Genomic DNA, 25,148 nt, shown 5'->3' with positions numbered 1-25,148 from the left:
TGCGTGCCCTCAGCTTTACTAACTTGATAGCAGTGGTGCTCAGCATTTTGCAGCACAATGTGGTAAGACTTCTACAAAATTGAAAAAAAAAAAAAAAAAAAAAAAAGCCATGGCAGACTAGGAATGGAAAATGAGGGGGGAATCCAGACTGTGTTTATCCTGATTTAAGCAGTGCCTTGGTTCCATGCCAGGTGACAGCATTTCACCAAATTATTCCAACACAGCTTACTGTTTGTTTTACTCTGTTGAGTGTTGTGTTGGTGAGCAACGCCAGACCGACGCTCTCCCTACAGACAGGGTAACACTTTCCCTGTATCTGTGCATCCTGCCCTTGAGAAAGACCAGATCGAGGAGTGAGGGAACATCTGAGACCATGCAGAAGCATGACATCTGGAAGAAGACTTCTGCCAAAGATGCTCATATCACTCTACTGCCTAGTACTATGGAGAACAAATGCCTGCCTTCCCTTTCCCCTAGCAGCACCCTTGCCCACTGAAGACTAGCCCTTAAGAAAAACCTCCATCCAAAGCATGAGCAATGAACACTTGCACAAAGCCTGCACAAGTCATCCCTAAAACAGCTCTTAAATCCTCCCTTAGTTCATTCCTTTAATTAATGCACATAGCTGTTAATTCCCTTCCTCTAGGACCCAGGAGAAGCTTCTCCTCTGTCGCAGTTCATAGAATCATAGAATCAGTAAGGTTGGAAGGGACCTCTGGAGATCATCTAGTCCAACCTCCCCGCTCAGCAGGGTCACCTAGAGCATGTTAGAAAACACTGAAGTTCAAATATTGAAGACCTCTGCACTGGTCATGGCTTTTGACCCAGACTAAACTCGAACCAAAAACCTTAAAGCTTATGTCTCCAGCTGATTATCAGTCCACCAAGGCTTTCAGGGCCTCATTGGCTAGAGTTCGCCTCTGAAAAAGAAATCTAGAGATTACGCCATTTAACAGATGATCTTATCAGTGGGCGTCCCCCAAATGCTGTATGCTGTTATGATGATAATGACAGCTTTATTCTAGCTGCAAACTGAAGTGCCCATGTGATCAGGCATGTTTCTGCCCACCCAGCACAGCACACAGAATTGTACAGGCACAGTTGATTACTAGGGAACCTTGGTCTTGTTTTTCTCTATAGGGGACAGTGATCTCAAAGTGGCATTAAAGGAATAAGAGTCCGGCCCTGACACTCATCTTATTCACAGCTGAGAGACTGAGAAGTAAAACTGTAACAGTCCCTAGATTTACAAGACTACCACATTGACACAAATAAGATTAAAATTGGTCTCGGTAATAGGATATTCCCCGTCTAGGGGATGATTGACATGATTGTCATATTTGAAGGAGGAAAAAGAACATTCTGTCACGAAAAATTAGAGCATTTCCTTGCTTATGGGAGATGAGCAGAGTAATTTTGCTTTCATGGACTTATTGAATATATTCTATAAATCCTTCCGGTTAGTAGGGCTAGCTTCTGAGCAGTCAGCTTCACATGTAGTTAGTTTTGACTTAATACTAGCATGTACCATATCATGTTAGCTTCCTGCTTAGACAGCCCAGACTTTTAAAGAGAAGTCTGGGGCTCATATACTCATAATTACAAATCTGACATTTGTTTTCCATGTGCATTGTCCATTTTTGCTTAAAAATGCCATTACTATCAAAATCTTGCCCGTGCATTTGTCCACTCAGCTATTTATAGACAGTGAAAGTATTAAGAGTACAATTGTTTCAGAAACTAATTCAATTTTGTTTTAAACGAGTAGACATTTGCTGCTAAAAAAATAATAATGACTTAATTTCCATGTCTCACTGCATGGTAATTCAAGGGCAACCTAAGCCCTTGAACCTAAACCCTTTAGGCAGGGTACAACAGGACTCAGTGGTGAAGTGGCCTGCCAAAATTACCTAAAAAGGCTTTTCCAGGCTTAAGTACTAAAGAGAGAGATGAGAGCAGAACGATACTAGAAAGCCAGGCAGAACACTCTACAGATCAGCTGGCTCCCTTTTCTTTAGGGCTTGAAATACAGCTTGGTTATTCTCTGAAGTGTTTTGAAAAGGCAAATAATCTCGTTTAGCACTGACATGTTAACTCCCTCCCCAATGAGCCTATGAAACCAGCCTTCATCACCCACTTGTTACCATTTTCAAATGAGCACCTTTGTGCTATCTCCCACGCTGTCCTCTGCCTTGGGAGAAGTTCCCCTAAAACATCCAGAAAGTTATCTTATGCTCTTTCTTCAAGCCTCCTCTTTAAAACCCTGCTGGTTGCAATGCCTACAAAAAAATCCTGGCAATGGCAGATGTGCCCTGACTTACTGCAGCTTGTGATGACTAATGCCCTCACGTTGTTTACATGTGCTCCTACACCAGCCTATATCTATGTATTGTCTTCTCTCCTGTGCTTTAACTGGAAGCTATTTTGGGCTGGGCTGTTTTTTTGGCCTGATCAGCACTGAGTAGGCTGACGAAGTCCTGTTCCACAGCTAAGACTCCCAGGTGACACTGTGGTCCAAATAACTTATAATAAAAATAAAATCAGATTGACAGTTATAGCTGGATACTGGAGGCAGGCAAGCTGGACTGTCCTTTCGTTGGTCCTGGCCCCCTAGCCTAAGGATCCTTGTGACTTCAAATGTGTCCTAATCCATAAAGGCTTCCCCATCAGCCTTCATCCTGTTCTGCTCCTCAGTAATGTGTTTATGCCAAACCTCTGCCATACTGATGTCCTTTATTTAGCAAGATGCAGACATAAAGGCGATCTAGAATACAGAATTACGGATAACAGGGTGGGAAGAGATATGAAGAGCTCTTCTCACCCATTCGCCTGCCTCAAAGTTATATAAACCATTCCCAGCCTGCTCTACAAAGCCTCCACTGATGGAGGCTCTCAGTGCTTAACTATCCCTGCAGCTGGAATGTTTTCCCTTGTGTCTAAATTAAATCTCTCTCACTGCAATTTAAATCCAATCCCCAGCAGACATAGAAAGCCGATTGCTCCCTTCCTTTCCTCAGCTACCTTCTACCCATTTGAAGATTATTATCCTCCTTCCCCTCAGTCTTTTACCCTTGAGAAACAACTCCAACCCTCTTGCAGAGTTCACCTCCATTCTCCACTAGTGTGGAGATATCATGCCAAACGTCTACAGCACACAGTCCCCTCCCGCACACATAAATACATGCACATTCTCACGCTCACATCAGCCTGTGCCTACATTGTACCAACCATCCTGCTTTAACACACAGAAGAGCCTCTCAGAGGGGCACTGCTCACTCCCTTCTTTCACATTTCTGGCCTTGGATGCTCTTGAGCAAGTGTCAAATCCGCATATTCTGTCCGAGTCTGAAAGCTCTTTTCCAAGCACTTAGGAAACTGGAAAGGGGAACGGGGAAGACTCTGGTGCCCTGGCTTAAATCCACACCTCCTTTAACAGAGCAGTAAGCCATAGCAGGGCAACAGGGCAGCTGTCACACTTGCTAAGCTACCCTCATGGCAGCAAGGTATTAAACACTGCAAACTCAAAATAAGCATTAAGACCCTTAGCAAACCCTGGACACACAGTTTCCCAGCTGCACATAATAAGTCTTTAATTTCAGCAGAGGCTGAAGACCAGAGACTAATCTCAGCACTGGTATTACTCCCGGGATCACTTGGTTAATGTCAGTGCTGGTTTTGCCCTTGCACCAAAGGGTGAATGTGGCTCAACATTACTCACGCTGAAGTAGTGAATCCCACAATGTTTTAAGCTCCCAGCACTTGATCCTGTTTCTCTCCCACGTTCCCCTCAAATAAAGAGATACAGAGTGATGCAGCATTTGCCTGCAGAAGAGTCACTGCCAGTGCTGTGCAGATTTCTCTGGCTTTCGCTCACAGGGGAGAGCTGCAGACCTGAGGTATGGCAATTCGCACCTCCTGAAGTTTCATCGTTGAGTTAAAGACCTGAACGAATCCACAACATTCCAGAGGAAACTCGGCAGAGAAAGCTCTCAGCTGTGAATATCTACCAAGATACCCACTGGATCTACAGACAGCTGAATCTGCAGGCAGCCGCTAAGGAAGTGGGACGCTGCGCTGACTGCTTATTATGCTGAGCTAAATCTTTCTATTATTACCTTGTGTGCTACCTGTCCTCGTCTGATGTATTCAACTGTTGTCTCTCCTAGAAGCACAGCACTGAAAGGGGTTTCCTATCACTCCATTCTCCGATTCCTTAACTACGTTCGTTCTTCGCACACCAATCAGTTGCTTTCCTAATGGGATTTTCTCTTAGTTAACTGTGCACAGCGTACAGCATGGTGGAATGTCAATCTCCACTCACATCTCTCTCTTTAATAACAAAGCCAGCATTGCTCCACTCCTGTAGTGCATGGTCTTTTAGTATCCCTCTTCTTCTGTAAACTCAATATAAATCATCTGTAAGCTGACTCCAGGTTCTCTCAAAATACCAGGTTTAGCCCAGATTCAGTCAGCTCATTGCTATTAAACATCTCTCAAACCTGGCTTGAAATCCAGAACCATTAGAAGTATATCCCCTACTTTGGATTCAGTTTTCCATGTAGATTTAAAAAGAAAAGGGAAAAAAAAGAGAGAAGAAACTATCAGAGCAGTCAGTGAGCACATTCCAGTAAAAATCAACAACATAAAGTAAATTTGTGCTTCTCTCAACCAAGTGCTCAAATCACTTTGAATTAGCAAATACCAAGGCAACACATACTGACAGACTTCAAGTCAGCAACGACAAAGCATTTAACAGAGCAGGTGATTTCCAGTGAAGTGACACTGTAAAATCACAATTCAGTCCCTCTGTTAAGAGGCCAAATTTGAAAAGCAATGCAATTCTTTTAAGTAGAACTAAATTGTGGGTTGACCTGTTTAGCCATCCAAGGGCATCTGCTGTCCCTCTCTTCCTCCTAATCATATCATAGGTGAGAGTAGGAAGGGAAAACTATCTGCCCAGCTGGGTACTTACTGTATCCACTCCACGCTAACAGTGCCTACCAAGACACAGGGTTTAGCAAAAGGAGCATCCCCACTGAGCAGGGGAAAGACCAGCAGGAAGCTTGTGATTTGCAGAATCACAGCTGGCTCCTAAGGGCTGCCACAGACCCAGGGGGAAGGCATGCCTGAGCGAACACGGCAGTTGCTCCTGCTGTGGAGCAGGAGGTGGGCAAACCTCAGAAATCTCAGGCAATACTCACATCATAGCCCTCCTGAGACTCAGCACAAAGCTCTCTTGACAACAGGAGAAATCTAGCTGGAGTCTCTCCCTTTCTCATTCTCATTTCTCTCTTTCCGAATCAGAGGGTCTAGAGGTAGCAATACGAATCCTCACGAAATTTTAGATTTCCAGTCCTAGGACTCCACTGCAGGAGACACAATCACTTCCTGAGAGATACTCTGCACACAGCAGCATCCCTGAGAGAATAGGGTGATTGCAAGAAGAGGTGCCAAATACACAAATGCAGGAGGCTTGCACAAAATTTGCAACTCAAAATCCCAAATGTTTGCAGCTCAGCAGTGTTCACCCTGGCATGGCTCCTGCTCACTGAACAAGCGGAGGTGCCTAATGCTCTGTTAGGGAAATGACAGCACTCGGCCCTGCCTGTAGAACTCTTCTGGCTCAGGACAGCATACAAACACAGATGAACACAGCCTGGGATGTCACCTGGAAGGGTGCTGCAGCTGCGGAAACGGAAGCAGAAAGCAATGAAGTGATTAGCCCAAGGTCAAACAGAGTTTAATTTACAGGAACAGGAACAGCTCTCAGCCCTGTGGTTTAGCCAACACACCCAGATGCACTGGTCTAATAAAATGTTCATTAGAGCCTCTGTGGAAGCCGGCAGTGCTTTGAGGCCTTAAGTATTAAAACCAGAAAAAAATGAGGACTTCTCTGTAGCAGAAAAGTCCAACTTTGATTCAAAGAGTTAAAGTTTCAGGAGAAACTGAATTTTTGTTAATGAAACCTGCAAACAATTGTAAACTTGAGAACTGACTGTTGTCAAGGTATGCAAAATGCTTCATTCTTATCCAAAATCCAAACTTTATGCGATAAATGATTGTAGAATATAAAAGCTAAATGCTAATCTCCAAAGTGCTTCAGTCTTATCTAAATGAATCACTGCTATCATTTTCCGTCAGAAATGTTGTCAGAACTGCTAAATTCTTACAAAACATTTTGATTCAATAAAATCAACATTTTCCAGCAGAAAAAGCATTCTGCTGGAAAACTTGGATCCACTCAATCTGTGACTGAGGCTCTACAAACAGATTCTGGGACCTTAAAATAGCCCATCTTGCATCTGTGTGCTTTCCCTGAAGTAGAGAACTCCAATAACATAGGATAGTCTTTATATAAGGAAGATCTCCAAGATACAGTAAGATCACATCAAACCTGCGTGTTGATCCCCTTCCTGTAGCCTATTTAGAGCAGCCATTCCAAACTAGTCAAGATGTAAACTGAAAGTCTACTATTCGTGCTTTGTTATTTCCCCAGGGTAAAAAGGATTTTTTCTTCTCTGCTGCACAGACAATGTTTAGATGTTTTCGGGAAGAAAAGTAAATGTTGTGAGTTGAGAGAGGAGCTGAGAACACGTTATCCCTTTAGGTAGGAAGCATATCAATACAGACAGGTGCCTCGTATTCACGCAAATGTGGAGCTAACGATGGACAAAGGCCCTTCTTTTTGCACTGCAGCAACCTGGGATATCTTAGGGTACAGGTCGCTCACTCCTTCCACTAATCTACATTGTCAGCATGCTTCTCTAGTTTGGTCTGCTGCTTGCGAACAATGTATCCCACAAAAATACACAGGTGCTGCAAAGTCCTTTTAGCAAATTGTTTGCATGTTGGTAAATTCAGTCCTCTGGGGAAGATATTCCAAAAATTCAGTATGGATAAAGCAAACTCAGTAGCCGTACAAGTTCTGGCCAGCAAGGCTTTCAATCTTCCCTAGCACTAGAAATAAGAGCAGAGCTCGGAGTTCCTAGTCTGATCAGCTTTTCCTCTGTGAATGAGGATCGAAAGGAGGGGAGAAGAGGGCAGAAAGTCCCTATGTGTACAGCATTACTACACTCCTCAGTGCAATACAAATTAAGCTTTAAAGCTTAGTAGACTTTATAGAGGCCAATCATGAGCTAGTAGGCAGAAGAGACAGCATGAGCCAAACTCAAACAAGACAACCAAACAGTGAAAGGCTCCCCCGCAAATCCTCAGGCTCCAGCTATCTTTCCTCACCATCTCGAAGAAATTGCCAGGACTGCCAAGAAATATTTTTAAAATATCATCACAAGACACTTAATCAGACTAACCACAGTTTGCAAAGTTAGAGTCCAAATGCACGGCTGCGCAATTTCCTTTTGTCCTTATCCTCTTCTCTCCCCTTACTACTAGTACTATCATGCAGGTGTAGTATAGAGTACGTCAGTACCGTTGTGCTACTATGCTAGGTACTGTATAACACCTGAATGAAAAGAGAGCCTCTTCCCCTAAAGCCTTATCTGTCTTCCTTCACTAAAGGGTCTTTGGTCTTCAATGATATTCAAATATCATTCCTGCTGAAGCAGAGCGAGAGACTAAGAATGGCTTGGCTGACTAGTAGAAACGGCAGTATCTAAGGGAATTCGGACACAGAGAAAAAGCAGGGCCAAGCCCAAATCCCAGATTTTGTGCTGGATCTGAACAGCGCCATCATCACTTAGGGAATGCCTGTTTCCAAAACTGATTCCAAACATAGCACTTTCATGAGTGGCAGCCTCTAGTTCCTCTGAAGTCAATAGAAAACTGTTCCCTTTGCTTCCACAGGCACAACATCAAGGGCTCAGCCTGGGAAACTCTGTCCTATGCACAGATGTCAAGTCCTTGGCAAGTATGAATCAGCCGCCTAGGCAGCAATGACCCACACATCTCCCACAAGCCCTTTCAGGTCCATTTCACTGCAAAGAAGCTGTGCCTATACCAGGGTTACATATATTTCAAACTGCCAGGGCCAAAGACTCCAGAAGAGAGATTTCTAGCAATAAATAACATTAATGACACAAGCAGACAGAGCTTCCTGTCCTGAAAGCTCCAAAGGCACATGAAAAACTACACTATAAATGTCACCGCCGCAGACACCAACACTGATGAGAAGCCACCTCTGGGGAAGGCAGGCAGCACAGGCTTCCTTACAATGACACTCGGTCAGGAAACCGAGGCTGGCACCAAAAGGACCTGGGTGAGAAATGCTACTCAGCACCACAAACCCTTGGCTGTACTTAGGGGCAAACTCAGGAAGTAGCCAGGCCCCAGCTTTCCTCCCACCTTGGCCACAGGACTTGCTCTTACGTTCATGAGTAGCCTCTACGCTGGGAAAGAGTTCTGAAATCGCAACCCGAACAGCAATCGGCGGAGTCGGAAGGAGAAAGGAGGAGGTGATTTTAGACCTAAACCTGAAGGACTAGCTGAGATGTTAGTTGCAGATATCATAAAACATGCCTGGGGGATATAAGCTGCATTCTCCTGCAGCCAAGTCCACTCTCAAATGTGAAAATACTTGCACTGATCATAAAAGGCTTACATCAACACAGCTTTACCAGGTAAGACTTTAAACACCTAAAGCTGAGGAGTAGTAGTATGTAGCCACATAAAATTAACCTTTTCTTTTTCTAATTGCTTAGTTAAATAACATCATGCACTGTTTGAACATAAAGACTTAGGCCTTCTTTACAGAAACTTCTGCTTTAATCAAGCCAAAGACTCCCTTCTCTCTTCCCACAGTGCCTGGCCCTCTATCCACCTTTAGAAGAAAATCAGCCGTGGGCCTTCACCAAGAGTTCATCTGCACACCTGGGATAGCTCATTTCAGGCTTTCCCTTGGAAGTATTTCTGCAGCAGAATTCAGAATTTGTTTTTGCCAGCTCTGCAATCCCCCTAAACTTCAGTGGGACAGGGTCACCCGCCACGATACATGTGAAGTACAGAGTACCCTCGTGCAGGACAACGTTCACTCATCAATCATGCTTTCACAACTTCTGGAGTCAAAAGGCTAAGTTGCTATAGCTGGGGCTAAAAGGCCAAACCTCGCTGCTGGCAGCTGAAGCAGCCTTGCCTCCTCCGCAGGCTCGTGGTGCACGCACTGAGCTGTGGGTTACGTGCACGTTGTAGAGAGACAGGCGATGGGCCCTGGCTGGCGGAGGTGAGCTCAGCCTAGTACATCAACAGAGGCACCTCAAGAAGACTGGGAACCCCTCCAATAAAACACTGTCCCAGCTGGGTGTCTGCAAGCCAACCGAGTTTCATACAGATCCCAGACAGCCTGGTGGGAACACAGAGGAACAACGAAGCCTGGAAGAAAAGGTGAGGCAGGGATGTCCCTGCCAACTTAGCCATCTCCTTCCGGGTCCTTTCAAAAAGGGGACCTGCTCCCTGTCCTACTCTCAAGCTTCCTTCAGTCACCGCAGGTCTGGCAAGATCAAAAGCGTGGTGCCTCTCTCCAGAGGACCCCAAGAGCTGCTCTACCAGGCACTCGCTGCCACCCGACAGCCTGTTTCAAAGTGGTTTTAGTGGCTGGGCCTGTATGGGGCCTAGGCAAACACAACCAACGCTGTATCTTTAAAACCACTTCAGTGCAGATGTTGTTTCCATGGTAACTAGTGGACCAAATACATTAGTGTTTCTAATAATAAACCAAACCTTCATCTTGGAAAAATGTGATCCCCCCCCTTTACCACCCTCACCCTTCTTTCTTCCTTTCCCCTCCCCTTTTGCTGAATTAAGCCAGCGTTTAACAAGCAAGGCATAATTAGTAAATAATTGGATGGGCCCAGTAACTCCCAGTGCCCAGGCAGATGGAGAAGAAGAGATGGAGAGAAGCGGAGGGAGGGCATTCGCTACACAAACCCGGGAACTGTCCAGAAAGGAATGAACTATTAAAAAAAAAAAAATCCAAACCAAACGGAAAGATAAAAGAGACGAGCCTACGAAGACCCTTTCGACTGCCCTGGCATCAACTTCAGTGCCCTGGCACCCACTCCACACTCCCGAGTCACAGTGTAGCTCCACAGCGATAATTTCTAGGAATCGTTCACTTTTCCAGCAGCTCCGTCCGAGAAACAGCACCTACTTTTTTTTTTTTTTTTTTTTTTTTTTGCACAGAGCAGCACAAAACTTCACAGGGGCCCTTCCGACTCTTCCCGGCCTTTCGCACGCCAGCCGAGACCCCTCCCAAAAGCACCGTGCACTTCCTCGCCCACCAGCCACCAAGAACTATCTGAGAGGTGGAAAAACGGAGGAGCTGCAGGACCACGGTGGCACGGAGAGCGGGGAAGCGGGGAAGCGGGAGCTTTTCACAAGTAAGACACGTGCAAAGATTCAGGGCAGGCAGCCACAAGAGTTAACACGCCGGACTGTGTTAGTCCCACCAACACCACCACTACTACAACCTTCACCACCACCACCACGACCACCACCACCACCGCTTTTTACCGGCATTCATATTCAAATCCACAGTGCAGGGAAGGAGCAATGGGAGGAAGGGGGGTGTGCACCAAGCCAACAAGAGGATCATTGCAGCAGCAACAGCAACCCCAACATATCCCACAGCCCCTGCTCCACCTCGAGCTGCGGCTGAGGTCTAGGTGCGGGGGGGAAAGGAAGGGCAGCAGCGAGGGGGGGGGCGAGGTTTGGCGGGGAGCGAAAAAGGCACAGGGAAAGGGGGGGGATGTGGGGGGGTCCAAACGCCTGCCGGGAAGCGATCCAGATTTTACAGTCCCGGTGACATTTCAATGCAGCAGGGTTCTTCGCCGGGGTTTGTTTTTAGGTCAAAGCGTTTCCCAAGCGCCCGGGGGCCGCCGCTCCGGCCGTGGACTGGGTATTTCTAGGCTGTCAGACCGCTCCACGCACGCACAGGTACACACACGCGGACCCGCAGCGATGCCCACCGCCCCGCACACATGCACCAACCAGCTGGCACTGGCAACTGCTCGCCATCTAAATGTCACACGCCAAAAAGCTGCTCCGTTCCGGCTTCTTCCTTCCTCTGCTCCAGTCTTTATTTTTTTTTTTTTCCTCCTAATTTCCTCCTTTCTCGGCGTTTTTTTTTTTTTTCGCACGTTATTGGCAGGACTTACCATGTCTGAACTGAGCTGGGCTAAGATGGCGAAGGTGGAGAGCCTGTCACAGAGGCATTTAGTTCGGAAGGAGTCGAGCGGGACCGTTCGGCAGCCGCGCCAGGACCAGGCACCGAGCTGGGAGGAGGAGGCGGAGGATCTGTTAAAGCGAAGGGGTGGCAAAGCGCAGAGAGGAGAGGGAAGAGGGGGAGAGAGGGGGAGAGCGGGAGAGCGTGAGCGAAGGCAGCGAGGAGAAGAAAATTCATCGCCCGCGCGGGAGGGCCCCAGCCCGCCCGGAGCATCGTCTCCCCCCCGCCACGTCCCGCGTCCTCCCCCTCCCCACGCGCACGCTGCAAACCACCCCCTCGACGCTGCCCCACGTACACACACACACACACACATACACACGCGCGCGGGTGCACGCGGGTGGGTGGGTGGGTGCGGGGGGAGTCCCACGGGTGTCCATGGCTGCCCCATAGCTGAGGGGCCTGCTGGCTCCCCACATCCCCTATGCACCCCCTCCCCACCGCCTGGCCCCGCATACACCCTATAGACCCCTCCACGCTGCCCTGTCCCCACATACCTCCAATATACCCCCTCCCCACTGCCCCATCCCCACACCCCCCCCACACCCCCTCCCCACTGCCATGTCCCCACACACCCCCTATACACCCCCTCCCCACTGCCCCATCCCCACACTCCCTATAGACCCCTCCAAGCTGCCCTGCCCCCACACTCCCTATAGACCTCTCCCCACTGCCCCCCCGTCCCCACACACCCCCCATACACCCCCTCCCCACTGCCCCATCCCCACACACCCCCTATACACCCTCTCCCCACAGCCTGTCCCCACACCCCCCATACACCCCCTCCCCACTGCCCCATCCCCACACACCCCCTATACACCCTCTCCCCACTGCCTGTCCCCACACCCCCCATACACCCCCTCCCCACTGCCTCATCCCCACACACCCCCTATACACCCTCTCCCCACAGCCTGTCCCCACACCCCCCATTCACCCCCTCTCCACTGCCCCGTCCCCACACACCCCCCATACACCCTCTCCCCGCTGTCCCATCCCCACACTCCTTACAGACCCCTCCCCACTGCCCTGTCCCCACCCCCCATACACCCTCTCCCCACTGCCCTGTCCCCACACACCCCACAGCCCTGTCCCCACACCCCCCATACACCCCCTCCCCATTGCCCTGTCCCCCCCCCCCCATGCCCCCCCCAATACTCTCACGGCGGGGCAGTCCTTCCCCTCCCCCGGCCCCGCCCCCTGGCTCGCCCCGCCCCTGGCCCCGCCCCCACACATCTCCCCCTCCCCCCAACCGCCGCCGGTCCCGCCGCCGCCCCCTCCCCCCGCCGGGACCGGCCCGGGGCGGCCCGGGGCGGCCGAGCCGCTTCCCGCCCGCCGGAGGAGGCGCCTCTGGCGCGGCGGCGGCCGAGGGAGGCAGGCAGGGGAAGGGGCCGCCGCGGGCCCGGGCAGGGGTCCCCCGCGCCCCTTCCTCCTCCTCCTCCTCCTCCTCCTGGGCGCGGGGGACCGAGGCGGGACTGCCGGCAGCAAGCCGAAGGCAGCTCCACACGGAGCCGAGCTGCTGGGCGGCCCCTAGGTGCCTCGCAGACGGCCCGGGCGAGCGGGGAGAGCGGGGCCCGGGTGCCCGCGGGCCTCGCTTCAAACCGCGCGCCGGCGTCGAGCGTAGCGCGCGCGGCCGAGCCTGCCCGGGTTACCCCTCGCTCGGGCTAACGCGCGCCGAGTGGGGAAGCGCGGCTGGTTTTGCTGCGGGAGTTGTCAGCCGAACCGTAGCCTTTGCGCTTGTCCCGGAGCCCAGCCAGAGCTTCCGACCGTTCCCCCGGCCTCTCCCAGCGCTAAGTCCCCGTTCCCCGGTCGTTCAGCTCACAGAATCACCGAACGGTTGAGGTTGGCAGGGCCCTCTGGAGATCATCTAGTCCAACCGCCCTGCTCAAGCAGGGTCACCTAGAGCATGTTAGACAGCATCGCATCCGGGCGGGTTTTGAGCGTCTCCGGAGAAGGAGACTCCGCAACCTCTCTGCACAACCCGTCCTTCGTACAATTTTTGCTGAGCTAAGTCAATCCAGCTCTCTGAGTCCCTCAGGATCAGGCATTGCCCTCTAGTCTCTTCTACGAACCTTCTCCAATACACCAACATCCTCCTTGATGTCGTGATCCAGGGTCAATCGCAGAGACAATATAACTTCTCTGTTTTCCCCTATATCTCCCATTTATATTTCCAAGAACCACATTAGCCAGTTCTGTTTGTTCACTGTGACCAAGACAGATGCCTTATGATGTCTATAAATATTAACAAATGCTCTGACTCCATCAACCAGTTATGTATTCTCATTAAAAGTATTAATTTAGCTTGACAAGATCTGTTTTCCGTAAGTTGATTGCAATTAATTCCTCTATTTTAATTAGTATGCTATTATTCAATTATAACCGTAATATTACCCACAATCCCTGAATTTCTGGATCCCGTATCAGATGGTCCGTTATTATGCCGAGGACAGATGTGAGGCTGACAGCTCTAGAGCCAGGCTGCGCTGGTGCAGACACACCAGCACCTCTCCGGACTTTGGGAACGTTTCCACTCTTCTCTCACTGAAGAGCAATGACCCACAATCAGCCCTAGCCTTTTCTTTAGAATTCTTACTTGCAAAATTACTCTGACCGGTTTATCTTAAAAATGCTTGGCTTTATTAGATGATGCATAGCGTGTTTTCTACCTGCTTGTGTAATTAAAAGTGTTTCATTATCATGGGATGTGGATTAAGTAACCAGGCTCTCTTCCAGTTACAGAATACCATCATTTATTGAAATTTCTGCATTATTTTAAGTAAATTATCATTTCTATCTAATAACAAACTGATATCATTACGATATATTTTGTTTTTAGTATGTTCTGAATTTTCATTTTTACTCACTTTAACAATCCTGGACAGTAAACTTTTTAATATATCTTTTTTTCCTTATCTATTTCAAGTGTTTAATTTATATTGCTTGCTATCAATTTTTCCTTTGTCCATATCTCTATAACAGCTTTTACTTTCCCTCTAAAACAGATTGTTGTTTTTTGTAGTTACTGGCTTATTTGTCTAGGCTTTTTTTTTTTTTTTTTTTTTTTTTTTTTTTTTTTTTTTTGTATTGTTTTAGTGCTGTGGTCATCTTTTTCATTTATGGTTTTGCAGATATCTGGAAAAACACTCTTAAAAGCACTCCTAATTATCATTCACTTTTTCTGTTTAAATAGGTTTTCCCAATGGATAAAGCTTAAAACCAGCTTTCTTAAAGTGCCTAATATGGGTACATTGGTGCACACAAACACACTCCTACTTCCAAGCAATTTGGACTCTCTTCAAATGTATGGATACAATTGCCTTAACATCACTTTCAATCTTGAAGCCCAGCTTTACTTATTTACCAGCTTCAGAGTAGACTAGGACAGATCTGGGCCATGCATCAGCAGAAGTAGCCTTACCCAGAAACAAAAAAGCAAAAAAAAAAAAACACCGAAGGCCTATGAAAAGAGGAAACCCCAGGGAAGGTGTCAGAAAAGAAGTAACACTCCCTAGATACTCTTTCTGGTCTCAAACTGTCATGGCAGATAAGCTGACAGTACAGTGGTGAATGCAGTATTAGGGAAGATTAAAGTCTGTCCAGGGCCAAAACTGCACTTGGCACAGTATGATCACCATTCCTAAGATGTTCATACAGAGAAAGCATAGAGTGATATCTAGCTAAGAAAACCATTTTATAATAACCACCTTTTGCTCTTGTAAGACCTGGTCTGATGGCTGCTTATTCATCCTTTTGGATTCAAAGGAAACAATTGGATCAGAGCCATACAGTTTTTACATTAAAAAACACTATAAATCACAGAAAGGATGGATGCTATGGGACATGCTGAGTCAGAAGCTTACTCAGTGTAAATCATTGCAGAATAAGTCCAACAGTGCCATTTGATAGAAAAAGAGAATGCAGCCCTCATTATTATCAATGATTATTAATTGATTATTAAGCTGTTCAGAATATTCAAAGTGCTGAGTGCTCCAAAAAAGGTATGATGTCTATCCCCCTCATTTTAAGCTCCTCAAAAGAATAGCTCTTTTATCCTTCTCTTCCTCTTAGTGAATCTTCTTAATTATCTATTCTCTCTGCACTGCAATGCTTCTGATAGCTACAGCTCCGTGCCCATCTGAGATGGGGGTTTGGAGCTGGCTCAAGGAAAAAAATTTGCTGGTAGGAGGACATGCCTGGAGAATAGGACATGCCTGCAGAATAACTAGCCTCTCTTTACTGGGTACGCATACCATGTCACAAGAGGCCAGTGATGCTCAGTCTTCAGAGATCTGAGCAAACAGCTTCTCAGGCACGGGGACTAAGTGACAGCTAACTCTGCTTGCTGTGCAGTCCCACCCGACTCCAAAGTGGGGTGTGAGTGGTTCTTCCTCTTGAACAGGAGGAGGGACTTCATCATTAATTAACTCTATGGCACCTAGGTGAGGTGTCGCTGCTGCCTTGCTCCCATTGTGGGGCTGGACTCGTGGCTGCTGGATACTCAAGCCTGCCCAGCAATAACATATTGCTGCATATGACACATTTAATACCACAGGGAGATCTAGTGGAACCCTGGTCCATGGGATCACAGCTGAGGGAGTCTTAGTCTTAGACAGAGTGCTACCCAAACAAGGTCTACAGGATCGGCTAACAACAGCAAATGCCCCATAGTTCAGGAGCAGACTTAAAATCCTAGACAACTTTGTCACTAAATTTTGTAATATGAAGACTGTTTCACTGGGATCTATTCAAGAAGATACTACAGTTGTAAAATACCTTCGCCATGGAGCTGTTTAAAACCTGCAGAAGAAAAAGGCATTTTAATAAACAGGCCCTTTAAGGGAGGTATATGTGTGTGTGTGTGTGTGTGCACCAGTGTATACAGGTTTCCTCTCTGGATCGGTACTGACCCCTTACCTTCCCTGTGAAATCTTTGATTCTGCAGGAAGGTGCACCTGGTTTGTAATAGAAAACCCATGCTCACAGCTCAGTATCAGAGGGAAGGAGCAGGATTTGAGTTATTCGCAAATATTGAATCCAGGTACACTAAAAAGGAAGCAGAATTATTTTCAGGCATTCTCAAGAGGGGAGGAAAGAAAGAGGAAGTGTACTAAAGGGAAAACGTGGGCAGAATATTAGAGAGCAATGTAGTCAGACTGATTACGAACCAGTAAAAGAGGAATTGTACAAATTCCCAAACCAGACTAGTGCTGAAAACATTGTACTGGCAGAGTTAGCAGGAAACCTGGCAAATTTGTTCTGTCTCTAATGTCCATGGTCAAATTTATCTCCTGTGTAATTCCAGTGTTGTTCTACAAGAAAACGTTTCGCCATATGTTTACAAAATGGCTATGAACATTATTTGAGCAGTTGATGGAAAAAAAAAAACAATTAAGTACTGTCTTGTAGATTTAAACAGGAGCTAAGCCCATGCTTAACGACTTCCCTAAGTAGAAGTACTTTTCTGAATAGGGCTTTTCACAAATGAAGAGCCTTTGTTATGGGAACAGGAATGGATTAGAAAGAGGTTTTAAAAATGGAGTATATGTAGAACACAAATAACATAGACAATCTCAGGAAATTTCTTCCACTTTCAATGAATTTGTGATTCTGTGATACTTCCAGCTTCATATGGGCCATTCCCTCCTTGCTAGCCAAGCAGGTTGTACAAGTGCTTGGCTTAGGTCCAGATTGATTATTAATTTGGAGAACCAGAGATGAAGTCAAAGTTAATCCTTTTTGTGGGATTCCCAAAAGCAATTTTCATTTCCAGCCACAGGCTGCCCCAGAGCGCCTTTCAAACACTCTGGCTCTGCACAATCGCCAAGGACACAAATGTGCAATCATTATGCTACTGTGAGTGTGTCATAGTCACAGTTTCTGCTGGACCTCAGGATTAGATTAAAAAGTGGATGGTTTCCTGGGAAAAGTGACGTGAAAAGATTTGTGCCTTTCTGGAAAAGATTTTTTTTTAATACCTATATATATATATATATATATCTTTCATTGGTTGGTTAAAACAACCACAAACGGTCTCAGATCACATAGGTAAACTGTGAAACAAATTAAACATTAAGCTAAACATGGGCTAAAATCAATCTTTAACACTCCAGACACTCAGAAGGTTTGCACTACCAGAGCTTTGATCTCAAAGAAATCAAGTCTCATCAACCTCATTTAACTGATATGGAAACTGAAGCACACAAAAGAAGTATGAATGGATACAGCCACATAAGTGGGCACTAACAGAGGTCCAAGCTTTTACATGATCCCTCCAGTGTGGAAGTGCCTCAGCAGACAAAACCAAGAGCTATTTTTTAAGGCCTATTTGTTTTTCCTATAGGAACCTAACTTAAACATCATGAAAAGTTTGACATCCTGTTTGAGAGCGTGACAGCAGACTGCCTTCTGAAGGGGAAGAAGATGTGATGGTCTCTTTGTTAGATGTCTGTTAACTTCTATGAATATGACCCAAAATCAAATGCTTTCAGTGAACTGAGAGGTTCTTCCTCTTCTTGGAAACAAGCCTCAGCAGATGGAGACTGTGTCATCACTGAGGAATAGACTACAGCATTAAATTTGTGCTCAGCTGCTGAGATCTCTCTGGCTTCAGGTCCTTATGAGTTTTCTTTGGCTGCTGGTGCCCTTTTTCTCACCTCTACCCTGACAGTACAGACCTAGCATTGAACAAAACAATTCTCTACTGGTAGGAAAGAATCGATAATCAGATTAGCAACTATTATTAAATTAGCTCTTTAAAAAGGAAAAAAAAAGCCTACTATTGATTCAGTTGGTTAGTGCAAGGAAAATTAAACTGGAGCAGGGATATTAATTTTTTTTCAGAGGCCCCTAATTCCATGTAGTTTTGGCTGATTTGCTCTAGAATTGACACAAGCAAAATGAAGACGGGTGATTTAAGAATAAATTAAGGAACTATCAGAGATGAGGGACATTTGGGATTTTCTCAAGGTTCTTTTCTTTTTGTATGTGTAGGAGTGAGGGACAGGAAGAGAAAGTTGTGAAAAGGTTAAAAGCAAGTACTTCTCCCAGCTGTGAATTTGTAATCACGGTTAACTGAATTGGAGCATTTTGCAGGGGACAAGGTTACTTACTATCTGCAAATTAGCCCTAGAAAAAATGAAATAGCCCATATGCAGCTTCCAGTCTGAAGCCTTAATTAACATAAACAATGTTAAAATGCACAAAGAAATACATATTACCATTGAAATAAAGCATATGGCTGGCTAAATACCCGTAAGATTATCTGGAGATAATCTTTTCAGACACCATAAATACAGCTGAAGCTGAGCCATAATGACTCTCATCAGAAGGCCACACCATCCCACTGGAGGGGAAACTCAGCTCTTCCAAAGTCATCAAGCTCTTAGGCTTTAGACTGCGCTTTAAAATCCAGAGCATGTGGCTGATTATTAATGAGCCCTTTCTCTCTTTACCCCTCTGCTGCACAGCTCCATAAGAAGGCCTGAAACATGGACATCATCTCTTGCAGCTGGAATTTGCACCAAGTTTTGCTCTGCTAACTATCACGTGGATGGGACAGGAGTGTTTGGCCCGTGGTTCTATACCTTGCAATCGCAATTCCCTTGCACTTCGTTGCCAAAGGCAGCCACAGAAAAGATATTTCATCTGGATAGACCACCAAGATGACCTCTCTGCCCTGTGTATCCTGCTTGGTAAGCCACTGAATAATCCTTGACACATGCCACAAACATCAAAGCTTTAGTACAGAAGAGTTCAAACAGTGTACTGCAGTGGGACACAGAAAAGGAGGGGAGAAACAGAAAGTGCTGCTGATGTCCTTGGTCTTTAAAACAAAAACAAATGTGAAAATCCCTGCAAAGTGTCACAATATTTCATATTGCAGAAGAAAACAGTCCAATAGCTCCTGCTGATCAGACTTGGGAAGATATTCTTTCTTGACCCCATTTCTGGTGATTGCTTAATAAATAGCGGATCTGATCTTTTCCACAGTATCACCACCTAACTTACACACAACATCAGGAAATTGGCTTAAAGTATCAAGAGTTTTTTTTTTTTCTTTTTTTTTCCCATAGTATATTTGAAGTCTTTTTGTCTCGTGGATTTTCTCCTTTAAAAGGATGATATTTTCAGAGTGCTCCACAGAACTGTGTGATTAGAAACAGAAAAGCCTACAGCTCCCTATAATCCCATGACTTCATAGTTTTAAGAAAAAGAAAAAGCTCAGATTTAGCTACACTGCATGCACTGGTATCATCAGGTCTGCTCACCTGTCAGTACTGCAGATGACCTTGGACTATTTTCCATAATAGATCAGTGTTTCATCCCACCAAGTTTTTAGCCTCTGCTCTTAAATTGGCTGTGGCTGTCCAGAGCTAAAAGCACAATTATGGTGTTTCTGGGATCACTCAGATGCAAAAAAAAAAAAAAAAAAAAAAAAAAAAAAAAAAACTGGTCATACTTTCAGATCTTATTTTGAGGGCAACTTTGCCCTATTGGAGCTTTTTTATTACACCAGAATATCAGAGCAAAGGTTCTTTAGTCGTCTTAGAGAAAAGATGAAAACAGGAGAAAGTCTGTGTATTCCAGCTGGCTAATTTCAACTTGCCCCCTCAGCTTTCACATAAAGGTTTCTAGGTATAATTTCTGCATTATGGTGAGATGACTGACTCGTTAAAGACTTGTGGCAGGTTATGCGGTCAGTCACTCTAATGCTAGGAAGAATCAGATTGAATCACAGTCTGAAGATGGGACTCTACCCTTTTGTTTAAAAAAAAATACGTGGCTCTGCAGCAGACATTAACCCATATATGATCAAGGCAATCCTCTTTCTCTGCCATCTACAACAATCACTCATCCCAAGATAATTTCCCAGTTCTCCAGAACAGAGAGTTTCTTGTTACACAAGAGCTGATACTCAGAGCACCTTAGTGATAAATAACAGCCTTGCCCTAAGTATTGAAAACATTTTAGGGAAAAACCTAGGAGGAATCAAGTGCATTACCATAATATATCATTTACTGTGCCTAGATATCATGAATACTGCTCAAGTCGCTTTGGAAAGGAGGCTTGGGAAGAGTGGGGAAAGGAGGCAGTAATTGCCTTTACTGAGAGTACCAGATGCCAAAATAAACACAAGACATGGCAGCCAACAAGTAACAAGCTGGAAACACTCCCTTTGGCTAGCCAAGGATGTACAAATACACTCAGATAAAGGCAGTGAGAGTAATACAAACACCTAGTGAGAGATATCTCACATCCTCCTCAGTGTATGGTCTGGCTGCCTCAGAAATGCCAACATTTATTTCCTGCTCACATTCTCAGCCCTTTTTTTTTGATGACTGCAACAGAGCCCAGAAGGACTCAGCTCTCCCCTAGTTGTCACACCAGAGCTCGGGGAGAAGAAGGATGGTTAGCTGGCATGGGGAGACAGACACAACCATCATCACATGCCTGTTCGCACCAAACCCTGGAAATCACAAGGCTTGCCTCTTCAAGCAGCTGCTTGTCCAGCTGGGGATTTTGAATATTGCTTTAGTGAATACGACTGAACGGAAGGAGGAAGATGGAAGTGTGTTATTAGCCTGAACAAAGAGTCTGCACATCCAGGCTCTGGTACAGATTCCCTGTCCCTTGCAGTCTCTGTTTGCAGCCTGCCCCTCTCTGAAATGGCCCTAGCAATCTTTCCCCTCTCCCCAGGTCTTCATGGCACAGACAGCGATGGAAATACCACTGCCTCTTGTCTACTTATACGCAGCACCTCACAGGCTGATCATCACTGTTGCCGAGATCCCGCCCTGGCTGGAAGAGTACAAGAAGCCCCAGAGCCAGATCAGGATGAACACTGGTTTCCTCGCTGCAAAAACACTAGCTTCAGGGTACACTGCTTCCCAGAAACCTAAATCAGAAAATTTTAATGGCTGAGTGCAGGGCTAGAGGATAAAGAGACAAAGAAAAATAAATCAGGCAGATGACAGAGAGGCTGGAAATAGGAGGAGGTAGCAGACGGGTAAAGAAATTAAATCAAGAAGCCAAATTAAGGTGCCGCAGGCAAAGATGAAGATGCTGGATTAAAGATAAACTGTAACCAAGAATAAAATGCAGTCCTTTACAGGTAGAAATTACTTCAATGAATTTAGCAAAACTACACAAATCTCCCAAGAATAAAGTCATCACAGGTGCAACAGGACCATGGTTACAGATACAGCTGGAGCCAGGAACGCCTGGGTCGCTTCATGCTCCGATGTTTCCAGCTGAGGAGAAGAATTGAAAACGGAGCAAAGGTGATCACCCTAATTAAGGGAAAGTCTGTGCGGGCAGAGCCTTAAGGATAGGGGTTGTCTCTGAGAGGGTCTTGGCACTGTATAAACTAATGCTGGTGTTATCTTGAAATAATTCTGGATCTAGAGGTGCTGCTAAGCCCTTTTGGGGCTGTCTGTTTACTGAGCATTTCCTATCTCTTCCCAAATAAATGTAATGGCAAGGAACTGTGGCTGACAAGAAGAGCCCCTCAAATCGACTCCTATTCAGCAGTCTCGATGCTCCTCTCTATACATCATAGCTACTGTTCAAGACTAGGCTGGGAAAAAAAAAAAAAAAAAGAGTGAGTTCGAAGTGGAAGTGTATGTTTTACACGTGAGTCTTTGCAGCTGAAGGCAAGAGAACTCAGCAAGGTCAAACGTCCCCATCAAACCGTGAGCAGGTAAAGTAGACCTTCCTTCAGCTCAGCCCTAGGGCATTGGGGGCTGCTTGTCCCAGTGCGGCACATTAAGCATTTACACCATTTCACATCACTGCTCTGGGACTGCTAGGAGAAAGGTCGCTTACGCTTTGCCACCTTCTTTTCGCGGAAGTAACTCACATTTTGCAGCGGGGCGTCTAAGAATTTGTTTTCGTGAGAGTAAGGATGGGGCTGGAAGGACTGGAGAGGGTGATGGGGCTAGCATCTTTAAAATCCGGAGGTGCTTTCTCTGGTGGTCCTTCAAACATGCTGGTAAGGGAGTACAGCGTTGTTAATGACTGTGTGGACCACAATAAGAGCAGGCTACTTCTAGCTGTGTTAGCCTATATGTTATAATCCAACCTTGTGCCTTGGTCAGACAGAGCATTGAATTGGTTACTGATACAATCATCCCATGATCAAAACCTCTGGGAAATCCAAAACCTTTGTCTGGATGCTCTTCAAGCCTACAGCTGTACTTCAGTGAGCTCTGAATCAGGCCCAAAGAGCGATTAGGAGCTCAAAGAGCCGTGTGATAGCAAGAGGCGTGCACATACTCCTGCACGTGCAGAAGCTGCTCTGCAGTCCGGGAGATTAAGCTAGCATGACTTCAGCTTGCTTCTGTTTTTCTCAGCTCTTGCCAGTGCCTTTCTTTGCTACCAGGACTCTTTTCTATCTCTTTGGCCTCCTTTTCCTCTTCATTCTGCAAAATGAGGCCCTCACGGAAGCTGAGTGACCAAGGGAAGCAGCACTGACAGACCAGTGGATGTGTAGAGTTGTCTCCCTTGATCCCAATTCAAATTTGGGGAAGCAGCGTCTGCAGGTTCCTGAAGATCATTTGGATCTTGGTTCAAGAAAGCTTCATCGCTGCTCACTGCGTTTTCTCATCATTATTCCGTGTATATAGCCACTATTGATGTTCTGTCACATTATAGTATTTTGTTAGAGGTTTTTGAGGGGATTGGGGTCACGAAAATGTAAAGCAAAACACAAAAGCCCCCCCGCCCCCGTGGCAGCACTGGTGTGATTTCTGACATGACTTGACTTAGGTGGATATACGAAAGAATCTGCTAGAAGATTTGCTTTGGATTTACACTAACAGAAGAGGGAGGAAACCTCTGGGAAATAAAGATAATGCTAATGCAGTGAGGGGGCTGGCACACTAGTGGCTAAATAAATGCTAATAAATAAACGCTGATCTTTAGGCTTGCGCTGCCCCCTCTCCTTGAACAACCTGTTCCCAGCTCTCCTGGGTACTGATCATATATTTTTGAACCAGGGGGTTGATGTAAAGAGCTCCCTGGTGGGAAGGACCCAGATCAATCAGCAAGAGGGGCGAGATCCCACAGCGGAGCCGTGCTGCTCAACTGGGACCACAGCAGCAAGCGGAGAGATGGCTGGATACATCGAATCCCTCCCTAGCTCTACGCCACGCTGCTGGGAGTGGGACACTGCCACAGTTTAGCACGCGTGACAGCAGCGTGAAGTTGCAGGGATGCAGAAAGCCGCAGACAGCAGCTTTCCTATGGAAAGATTTCCCCCACCGTGCAAGCCCACTGGGGCTGTTTTTACATAGTCAACATGTCTGTCTTCAGATCTACTCTGATGCCTCTTCACCCCTCGCCAACAGATCTTGTCGGGAGAAAAGCCCTGCCCGAGCAGCAAACAGAGCACCCCAACGTTTGCAAAGACCAGGAAGAGGAGCAGGTGCTGAGCTGAGCAGCGTGGATCTGCTTGCGCTTTTCTCAGGAAAGCAGGTCACGGGGGAGGAGGGGCCGTCATTTCCCAGCTTTGCAGCTGGAAGTGTATTTAACCAAAGCTACGCTGGTCACCGAACACTCCACCAGCTCCTGGAACTCATGCAAAGAAGGATTGCTATCGCAGCCTTTTAAACCCACTTTCTGCTAATGAAAATGGCTTTTGGAGATGCAGGCTGCTGGAAACCTCTCTCCTCCCAACAGCATTTCTCCATTAAGCTCTTCCCGCCCACCTCCCCATCCTGCCTTGTCTCTGCACATCTGGGTAACACAACGGACAGAGTGCTGTCCAGGAAACCCAGAGAGCGGATTTTATCTCGCACCTCCAGCAACGCCCCTATCGCCAGCCAGCCAGCTCGTCCGAATCGGACAGATGTCGCAGCATCTGTGCAAACTTGCGTGGAACTGTCAGCTGTATTTCGTGCACTGATGCTAAGCTGTGCTGCATCGACAGGCTTTGGAGAGAGTCAACGAGAATTCAGTCGACAGGGAGTTTCCTACTTCCCACTTAGTACAAGGGCGCGGAAATACTCCGCAGCTAATTAAATACGTGCCAATTATAAGGCAGCACAAATGATGACTGTGCTGGTTAAAGCAATTTATACTGAAGAAATGTCTGTGCTGCCCTGTTGTTAGTCTGCAGCCTTGAGAAAGGCCTTTATTGCAGAAATTGCCGGTCACAGCAGAAGGCACAGTCCCAGGTGTGAAGTGTTCTTTCTGCCTGTCAGTCTATCCACCCCGAACTGCCCAGCCATACATTCCTAATATGCACCTAGACCCGTGCCAAACCCATCTATCATCACCTTCCCCGATCCTTTTGCCTTGGCAGACTGAGTACTAAAGCCCTGCTTCTGCTCCTGCAGAGCTGTGCAGACACCCTGGGCTCATTTTCCACTCTGCAACGTCCTTGCAGGGTGCAAACCAACTCCTGCTAGTCAAAGGCACCAATTTGTGAGGCAGATTTACACAGGGCCAAGAGGGAGCAGGATTAGGCTCTGTGCTTCCCAGGCTGTGAGACTTAGAAGTAGTATATGACTTTTTCCTACTGTGATTCCCATTGAGAGCTCAGGTACTAAGCCTGGTACCTGCTTTTCTAAGGTTTGTGGGAGGCAAGAAATATGGGACGAAACTAGCTAGTATTGCCCTTCTCGACAAAATGCAGAATCCGAGCAGGAAGCTTTTATGCTGTGCTCAGCAGAACTGCACACTGCCAGAGTGGTGTCTCCAACAGCAAATCCTGCACATGAAACCAGAAATCTCAATAGCAGAAGATCAGCCAGGGTTTGCAAAGGAGGAGGAAGGGAGATTCCTGCTGTTGCAGCTCTCTCCACCACAGCTAGGAAATTGGGGAGAGGGGAGTGTCCAGCGGAGAGAAGCGATGACCTTCAGCAGTAGCAGTAGGAATTACTCAGCTTTTCTCTAAGGAAAGAATGGCTTAGATTTTGTTGAGAGGGAATTTTCTGGACCTATAAGGGAAGGAGAACCAATTGAGAAGAGAGGG

The 25,148-nt window shown here is 46.5% G+C and overlaps 1 protein-coding gene across 1 annotated transcript in view; it reads right to left on the bottom strand.

Moving 5' to 3' along the window:
• ADGRB1 (adhesion G protein-coupled receptor B1) overlaps window positions 1-25,148 on the bottom strand; it is a 202,776-nt gene that overhangs the window by 78,141 nt on the left and 99,487 nt on the right. Inside the window, exon 17 of the mRNA XM_062570701.1 lies at window positions 11,109-11,247. Within this exon, the coding sequence (XP_062426685.1) occupies window positions 11,109-11,247 (139 nt within the window). The remainder of the gene's footprint in view (window positions 1-11,108; window positions 11,248-25,148) is intronic.

This window comes from Rhea pennata, chromosome 2 (genome assembly GCF_028389875.1).
Source record: "Rhea pennata isolate bPtePen1 chromosome 2, bPtePen1.pri, whole genome shotgun sequence".
Taxonomy (NCBI): domain Eukaryota; kingdom Metazoa; phylum Chordata; class Aves; order Rheiformes; family Rheidae; genus Rhea; species Rhea pennata.
The sequence above is the reverse complement of the archived record's forward strand: the minus strand, read 5'-3'. Positions and strand labels throughout refer to the sequence as shown.